This window comes from Cannabis sativa, chromosome 2 (assembly GCF_029168945.1).
Source record: "Cannabis sativa cultivar Pink pepper isolate KNU-18-1 chromosome 2, ASM2916894v1, whole genome shotgun sequence".
NCBI classification, from domain to species: Eukaryota; Viridiplantae; Streptophyta; class Magnoliopsida; order Rosales; family Cannabaceae; genus Cannabis; species Cannabis sativa.
Window position 1 is genome coordinate 40,905,098 of NC_083602.1, and position 9,156 is coordinate 40,914,253.

General features: G+C 34.3%; 1 protein-coding gene across 2 annotated transcripts; it reads right to left on the reverse strand.

The window, feature by feature from the left end:
• Nucleotides 1–4,509: 4,509 nt before the first annotated feature.
• LOC115720792 (phospholipase A(1) LCAT3) lies at nucleotides 4,510–8,772 on the reverse strand. Of its 2 annotated transcripts, none has more exons than XM_030649969.2 (11): nucleotides 7,753–8,772; nucleotides 7,345–7,436; nucleotides 6,931–7,058; nucleotides 6,706–6,841; nucleotides 6,518–6,569; nucleotides 6,306–6,406; nucleotides 5,905–6,084; nucleotides 5,592–5,749; nucleotides 5,290–5,344; nucleotides 5,095–5,148; nucleotides 4,510–4,773 (listed from the first exon to the last, which is right to left on the reverse strand). In XM_030649969.2, the coding sequence occupies exons 1-11, from the start codon at nucleotides 7,970–7,972 to the stop codon at nucleotides 4,600–4,602; spliced, it is 1,350 nt and encodes a 449-aa protein (XP_030505829.2). In that variant the 5' UTR covers nucleotides 7,973–8,772; the 3' UTR covers nucleotides 4,510–4,599. The 2 variants fall into 2 exon arrangements, with proteins under 2 accessions (XP_030505829.2, XP_030505830.2); XM_030649970.2 differs by having other exon boundaries at nucleotides 7,614–8,486.
• Between the last annotated feature and the right edge of the window lie 384 nt (nucleotides 8,773–9,156).

Consider the following 9,156-nt stretch of genomic DNA (forward strand, 5'->3'; position numbering starts at 1 on the left):
ATGGGGCTCCAACTTGTAGAAACCTACTTTTTCCTTGTGGCCTCTCATATGTTGGGATTTGATCTTGTAGAGGTATAAGATCTCTTCCGGCATCGGTGTAGGTTTATTATGTTGAGCACAGAGAATATACCACCCCGAAAATAGGCAATACACCTGGGGTATAAACTGGAAAGGTGCTACTCCGACAACAATGCAGAAGTCAGCAAAGTAACACCTCAGGGGCAGATGCACACCCATCTCGATGTGAGCCTAACTCCAAATGTCAAAGCCTCCTTCTGCGTACTTACTAAACATCTCCCCTTGAACAAAGAGTCTATTCCAGAATAGTCCTGGAACACTTTGAAACCCCCATTGGGTTTCATACTTCCTCAGATTATTGTAAATCTTGACTTTATTAACATGCTATTCCATCTCCCATGGATTATCGTTCAAGACAAGCTTTAAAGAACTTTCTCACTCCAAGATTTCCTCTTCCAAGTTAGCCTTGTCTTGATGGACCCTCTTAAGCATGATTTTTGTACAAAAGAAGAGAATCTAAGCAGTTAGCCACCCTAACTACCTAGTATAGAAAGGGAGCAGGGAAGTCCTACCCCATAAATTGCTTGGAGAGGTTTCAAATAAACTAACTATCCAGAAACAAAAACTTTTAGGAGTCATTCATTCCAGATAGAAAGTCAGGAATAATAGAGAGGAAAAGTAGAACAAAGATCAATGAAAAACCAAAAAACCAAAAACCAAAAGGATTTTGGGCGTGAGAAATTTTGCCAGCACATATGCTGCAAAACGATCGAATCCAAGAATTTCTAATAGGGAATTCTAAAAACATTATGGCTCATGGTGCCTGAATCTACTTACGACGGTAATCATACAGAAAAACCCTAATCTCATCTTAGAACAGAATATGCAAGTATAACATATGACGAAAAACTCAGAAAATACAATCTAGAGACGAAGAAGCAACATACCTGATATCAAAAGTGGAGATATCAAGCTAATCGATGCTGGGTTAGGTTGAGGAAGTCAATCACACATTTCACGAAAACGAGATGCTGGGAGATCAACAAGTCAACTTCTACGTTAAAATCCAGGTTTGCGCTTTCTTTTGGCGTAAAACTCACTATCACTTGGGTTTTACAATGTGGAAACTCTTGTACTCGAATCCTCAATAGAAGGTGAATGCAAAATTGACAACGTATTCTAGATTGAAGAAGAAAACTTGGCTCTAAGTTTAGTTCTTAGTTTTGAAGGGTGAAGAGAAAGCTTCAAGCTTTGAAGGGTTAAAAATTTGAAAATTAGAAAAAAGTGGTAACTGGAAGTTGTAAAGGGTATTTATACTCAAAAAGTAATCCACGTGAAAAAAGGTGAATGGTCCAAGATCCAACCTCCAGAAACACAAGCTTCATCCAAAGGTTGGAGAGTTCAAAGATCCACGCACATCTTCACAATTAATGCTCCCCAAAATCGAGACACCAATCAATGATGAAGATGCCAATTTTTAATTTTTGCACCAAATTAGTGAATAACTATCAAAATAAGTCATTTCTAGAAAGCAACTCCTCAATGGTCACATCCTTCCACCACCATGCGATTGACACGTGGATATACCACAATCAAATATGGAAGTCAACTTCTGTGATCGATTAATACCTGAAAAGTCATGATATTATCCCTCATCCTCTACATGTTCGCACTGAAGGAGTGACACAAGCTTCTACCATATGTAGCATTTTGGAAGCTTGGGGTAAATATTATCCACATTTCCGGCAGTAGACATGTGGAATCCAGGTCAGCATCCAAGGCCCATCAGTGGGTCCCCCAAAGAAGATAAAGTAGGGCAAGCCCACTTGGACAGGTCCTTCCAAGAACGCACTTCAGCTCCCTGATTGTAGAACCTTCTACCATTAATAGCTCATGCTCGAAAGTAGGTCTAGTACCAAGAGGCCGGAAGGTTAAGACATCGTGTTCTCAAAAGATGGGCCCAATTTCCCTTTTTATTCCTATGCCCAAATAAGGAAATAATGGTTTGCCAAATCTTGACAAAGGATCGTATCAAGCTAAATGGGGAAACTTCCTAAAATAGATACCAAGCAATTAATTCATAGTTAATTGCCATAATCATAGTACATGGTGTTGACTAAATCCAACCAAATCTGATCTGCCTAGTCAACATATCCTCTCCTTCATGGGCTGGACTTCATGAGGTAGCCCAAATGTGTTATTCATTGTAAACTCCCCAATAGAGGGAAAAGGGAAACTAAATGTAATTCTCAAACTACTATAAATACTGAGTGGATCCTATGGACTAATGGGGGAATTCTCTTGCAATACTTGCTCAAGATAACTTGAGAACTTACATTAATGGTATTCCCAAAGGCTTTTTCACTAAACAATTACCTAATAACATCGACTCGTGGACTAAGGCTAGTTAACGCTCCAATCACGTAAAAACTGTTTGTGTCTTTCTTACTTTTTCTCTTTTAATTGTTTATTTCTTCAGTTCTAATTATTTATAATTCGTCTTTCAAAAATCTCGATAAACAAGTTATAAGACAAATATCTATAACCAAATTCATTTTATATTATTTATTTAGTTAATTAAATAAGATTTAATAAAGAATTTAAAATAAATAATTATTACGTTTATTTAACATATAGATCAAATTCTACATAGTTTTTGAAATAGAAGAATTTTTACGTAATTTTTCTAAAAGCCTAATAAAATTTTACCGATAAACCTTTCTCTACATCGCCAAAGAAATAGTTCTTGCTCATGTGTTGAGATTTAATTAAGAACTCTATATACACTATTATCTTACTAGCCCACACAGTCCTTTTGTGTGGTGAAGGTCTGGAAAGTTAAGGTGTGAGTTTTGTCATCACCATTCTAAGGATACAACATATGAAAAGAATCGAGGATACCCTAATAGGCTTTGAGAGGTAAATATTCTTTTCATCTATTTACTTTTAATTTAATATATATATACATATGGTGATCTTGGGCATATGATACAATTATAATCAGTAATAACCCTTTCGTTGGGTACGTGATTTAGTACTATAAAACAAACAGGTCTTGATGTGGGGGAACCCGTGGAGACAGTTGTTTACTTAGATTAGGATCTGTTACCATTGGACCCTTCTCATAGGTGGGAACTTGCACACTAAAATTCGTCACCATTTGATCAGTTAATTTAGTGGATTGAGATCTTCTTGTCAAAACCATCATTCGAGGATCAAAGCTTCTCACAGATTGTGTTCGATTGTTCTCAATAAAAGTATCAAAATATTTACCTCACTTTTGGCAAACAACATTGAGTCTTTAAAGAGATGAGTTTTTGAATAAGAATAATAACTAAATAATATATATGAGCAAATAAGAACACAAGGAATTTTATAGAGGTTCAACCTCGTGATTATGGTAATAGGCTACTCCTCTTTTTGTTGTATTACTTTCAAGATTATCAAGATCACAAAGAGCTGACAAGTTGAGTTTCTCAACAATCTTGATGAAAGCTTACAAGTATTTTGACAGCGTAAGTGCTCTCTAAAAAATATGAACTTGGATCTCTAAACAATGGAAATACTCCACTATTAATAGGAAAGATATAATGAATATTGTTACTTAAAATAATAAGAAATAAATAAAAAATTAAATGCTAAATCACTAGAATATCTTGATTGTACAAAATTAATCCAATAAATGTAAGGATTTAACCATGCTATAAATGGGAAGATATTTAAGAAAAATATCTTAAAGAATCTAAATTCACTGCATCCTTCTGCACGGAGGATTCTGCTTTGCTAACTAAATACGTTCTGCATGCATTACGCACATGTCAAGTCTAGATACTTGCTGAAGACTCACATAACTAGTTTTGAGCATAGACTTTTCTAGACGAAACATTTGGAAGCAAATAACCCATTCAGGTCTCAAAATGATCTCCACGTGTGACTTTATTGAGTTACTTGTAATGTAAATTGGGATAAGAATTACTTATATAAATGGTAGGTAGTGATATGGATAATGTGTTTGAAAGATTGGTAAAACTTTCTAAGCTTTAGTGTTGTGAATATGGGCACTACTATAACTAGGCAGGAAAATGCAATCATGAATTAGGTGCAGAAAGCTATAAATAAATTAATTTTATGAGCTGAGTGCTTTGTTATATATGTATATATATACTTCCCTTAAGAGTTTCATGATTCCTTGGAACTGTCACAAAGATATTGGCCTACTCCCTTCACTTGGGGCCATCATGGTTCGATAAAATTGTGGACCAAACTGACAAATTCTGCTTTATTCACTCCAAGTTAAAACATGATGGAATTCTGAATAATGCAATCTAGTTGATATCATCCAATAATTGAATTAGACACACATGCAGATGTAGTGTTTCATCAATTATGACTACCATTTACCACTTAAGAGTGTTTTGACATTGTTGATGATTTCATTTTCTTTAATTTTTCTTTTGACTTTTTTTTATTCTAACAATTTTGGAAGAGTACTAGCTGAGGAATAACTTCATTCGATACAATATACAAAACAATGAATGTTCCTTATTATACGGGGCTCTGCTTTTACATACATATTAACATTTATATATTTGAAGAAGAAGCATCAGCAACTCTGGATGTTTTAGAATGCTTGTTTACCACCTTTTGGTCGAGCTCCAACCATTTTTGGATGAGTTTGAAAACAGACTCATCCTGCAACACTTGCCGATGCGTGGCAGGTATCCCCACCCTTTGGACTGCTTCAAATCCATCTGCCTGTAAAATGAGATTGATAATGCTTTGATAAAAAAAATTATTAGAAAAGTATGGTTGAGTTGATATGGATTAATTGTTGAGAATATTTGGCAAGTTAGATCATAAGGATTATATATACACATCCTATAATAAGATTGTGAATTTGTGAGGCTTGGGATATAGGATCCTTAGGGTAGGGAATGGAAGTTCTAGTCCTCTCTAAGTTTCTTGGTCACTGCCATATCTAAAATTAAATGTCTTTAAAAATCACAGGCTGCTTGAAAGTATAACTCAAAAACTCCAATACAAGATCAGATAGATAGCTTATGAGGTGAAATGTACCATTGCCGATTCAGCAGGAACAGTTCCATCTCCGTTGACAAAGGAATACTCTGGCTGGAACAGAGAGAAAATGACATAATTTGAGTTGGATATAAGAACAATAGCCAAGCTCAATATTTAGGAGTTTGTAGGATTGGAAAAATAATAATTGATAATTTATAACATGTTTTTCTAATTAATATGTTCATAACTCACCAGTGTATGGCATATTTCAGACAAGTCCTCTATTGGAGATGTCTTTGAACCGTAGCTACATTTTAAGTACACAAAATTCAGATGCACAGAATTGCAAGTTTGGCAGAGAAAAAAAAAAAACACCAGCCTCTGAAAAGGTTCTCCTGTTTACTTTAATATAATTCTAATATTACAGCAAGGCTTTATATATTATTTAGGATTAATCCATGTGAATTGCAAAGTGAAAACTGAACCTTGAGATCCTTGACTGCTTTTCTTTATTGTGTTCTTTTGTTCCTTCATAAAATAGATTTTGTACTTACCAAACATCAAAAGGTGTTTCAAATGATGTCCCATAGATGCTATAGAAGCTGACCCCATCAGGTAGTTTAGCATTGTTAAGAACTTGGCGAGTATTGGAGGCCCATTTGAGAATAGCATAGTTGAAAGGTAGAGCTATTTTTTTACCATCAAAGTCTAGCTGCATGTGGAAAATAATGTGTTACGAGCTCTAACTTTTGATAAATGCACACATTGAAACTCAGTCCATTGGTTATAAGGGGAAAAAACAGTATCAATGGAAAATGTTAATGTGAATGTCTAAGCTATATTGGACCTTAGAATGAAGTGGTATACCTCATTCTTCCTCAAAGCATCTTCAAACAAATTTATACTCTCAACAGGGTCAAAGGATTCCAATTCAACCGATGTTTCATCGTCCTTTGATTGCTTTCGCCAAACATGAATTAATGGTTGCCTTTTCCAATTAAAATCAGGATTTGCCAACATCTCATAGATGGATGGACACTCAATCAGCTGAACAAAGAAACAGATATAAATATCTTTTAGTAATTCATAAAATCGCAAGCATTAGCATCATAATACGTAGACAGGATATTTCGAATTATTACACAGAAAGTGCAGTAGTAATTAAAAAATACTTGTTCTTATAATTAAGCTATGACAAGCATGGTTCAATACTTCAATTTGGACAAAGAAATATCCCTCTGAAAATTTAAATACACCAATAAAATTACCAGCTGGTGCATTGTCCACCTTGATACAAAAAAGAAGCTTTCAAGACCCTCAACAAACTGTAGTCCAGTTAAAAGAGAGTCATTGATGCATCCCGGTGCACCTGTTTGACATATTTCAGCTTAAATGGGAGATACTGAAATTCACAAGATTGCTGGTACTAATACTGAAAGATATTAACTGTACACTATAACAACATGGAAAAGAAAACTACCTTGAAAAGGACATGCAATACAAATCCACTTGTTCACATACTTTGCAAATACCTACCGACGAATTGATTTAGGAAAAAAAACAGGTTAAGAATCTTCCAACATGAAGAACTTACACTTAGCAGTAGAAAGTTAGATGTTTCAAGAACTTTTCCTTTTGTGAGTTTCAAGTTACAGAAAACATACGCACATCGTTGTGGAGAGAGAGGAAGCATGAGACAAGCAATCCACCCATCGAGTGTGAAATTATATTAACTTTTCTTCCTCCTGAAGCCTTGTAAGCAGTTTCTAACTTCACCTTAAGGCCTTCCATCAACTTATCAATTCTGGGAACATATAAACATGTCACATAGGATTAGCAAAATAGTACACTCAAACAAACACCTGAAGAAGTAATTTCAACGAAATGAATTACCGATTGCTTTGTCTGAAATCATAACCATATCCAAACAACGTGGTTCCCTTCTTGTACCCAAATTTTATAAGCATTTCAATCATATTATGAAAATAGTAGACATCTGTGACATGTAAGCATTTTATAACCTGAAAAAAGAAAAGATCTACTTTCATACAACCTAGAAGCTAACGTAAACAAATGTTTGGCAACAAACATTCCAAGAACCAAAAATAAAGATGCACTTGTTCATAATACAGCTAAGAGTAGCCAATGGAGCAACAGTTCAGGACTATGTAACATCAATTTACATTATCAGACGTTAAGTCCTTACTTTCTGAAAGAAGGTGTGAGAATTATGGAAATGATCAAATTTTAGGACACATAAACCACTAAAAAGGTGAGAATTTTCGGGGAAGAAATATAGATAAATACCGGAGATGGATCTAGAATGTCAATTGCATATAGGCCATAGTCATCTTCAGGTACCAGCAGTTGGGTATCTTTATCTAATGATTCAGTATAACCTGAAATAAAACACCAACAACAGAAAAATAAATAAATAGAAGAAAATAAAATAAAATCTCAACAAGCCAATTTTGACATACCCAATTCATTAGAGAGCCAAGTTTTAAAATGTACAACTTAAAAGAAGTCCTATGCTTCCCCGAATTCCCTAAACAAATAAAGATAAAATATTGTACCTTCTAACAATTCAAAAGAATACATCAAAACTAGTTACTGAGGCAATACTCTCTCTTTTTCCTTTTCTTTCTCAGCAACCAAATGGTCCAAACCCCGCAACAAAGGAATATATACAAATAAATTCAAACCAAAAAGAACCTGTTTGGGGATTATAGATAGACCAAACTTTCTTCTTGAACTCCAAGTCCGCCAATAGGATCCGTACCCAAACCCGAGTCTCAAGTCCAAGTTTTTTCCCCTTGGAGTGGAGAATAGAGCCTCCAATGCCGGAGATGAGGAGAACCGGGTCCAGTTGAGGTGGGTCATCATCGAAGCTCCCGTTACCGAAACATTGGAAAAATGAAAAACCGCCCATCATAGTCTAAACTCCAAACCCAAGAAAATATGATATGCAAAGTGACCCAAATGAGAGATAATCAAGGAAAGTAATGCAGCTTGGGATTTAGTACGTTGGAAATGGAGCAAATTATATAACAGAACTAACGAACTAAGACGATTACATTTAAAAGACACCCAGTTCAGCTTAACTTATCATATACACCCACAACTATGGTGTTTCTTTATTTTTCTTTATCAGTTTATTTGAGATTTCATAATTTTCTTTTTCCCCTCAATTTTTCAATGACTTAATAAATCGGTCTGAAGAAAACCTCTTCGTTTTCTTCTTCTTCTTCTTTTTTTCCTCTTTGCTCTCTTCTCTTTATTATTTTGATATATTTTCAACCCTATTATTGCCACTTACTACTTTCATAGTTTTATTTAATTAATTTAAAAAATAATCATTATAATGATGGAATAGTTAAATACCTTAATAAACAATATATGTCTGAAATAATGAGTGTCATTTAACTAATAATAATAGTAAGTAGAAAAAATACGCATAATCAACTTATTTCTAGTTTTGTTTATGTATTATACTTAATTAAGAAAAAGAATCATACAATTTGTTAGAACTTTTTTTTCTTAAAAAAAGAAAAAAATAAATAAAAAGATAAGATAGACTGTCCACCTATGGTTCTACATTATGAAGAATGGGTACTATGAAGAGTGAAGAATGGCAGGTGAGTTAGTTGAGAGTTGACACATAAGTGGGAAGAGAAAGAAATTTTGTAAGAAACGAGGGACCAATATGTAAAGTTTGACAGGAATGACAGTTGGTCATTATTTCACTTCACTTAAGTAAAAGACATAAGAACACTTGTCTTGAGCTAAGTATATTCAAACTTCTTGCCAAAACAATATACAGCTACCACATATTTCATATTCACACATGTGCTAGATTAGGTAACACGTGTCACGATCCAAGTAGAGTAACTATCATTGCTTACATGAAATATGCAAACAATTAAGATAATAAGTCCAAAGTATAGGTGGGATAATAATGGTATCTTTGAATATTCTGAGTGCTAGAACGTTGAGGAGCCAAAATCCATTTTAGTTTCTAGTTTAAGATTATTTACTCCAGTTCTAATCCTGCCATTGATAATGAAATAACATTTTGTCATTTTGTTTCACAGAAAGAAATGGATTATAAGCCTATCA

What these genes read in the sequence shown, in the direction of transcription:
- LOC115720792 (XM_030649969.2), bottom strand. Translation starts at nt 7,972, where the DNA reads ATGATGGGCGGTTTTTCATTTTTCCAATGTTTCGGTAACGGGAGCTTC. An exon ending in TATCTATAATCCCCAAACAG is followed by an intron (nt 7,437 to 7,752) that starts GTTCTTTTTGGT and finishes GTTTTATTTCAG; the next exon opens with GTTATACTGAATCATTAGAT. An exon ending in TTCCTGCTGAATCGGCAATG is followed by an intron (nt 4,774 to 5,094) that starts GTACATTTCACC and finishes CTCATTTTACAG; the next exon opens with GCAGATGGATTTGAAGCAGT.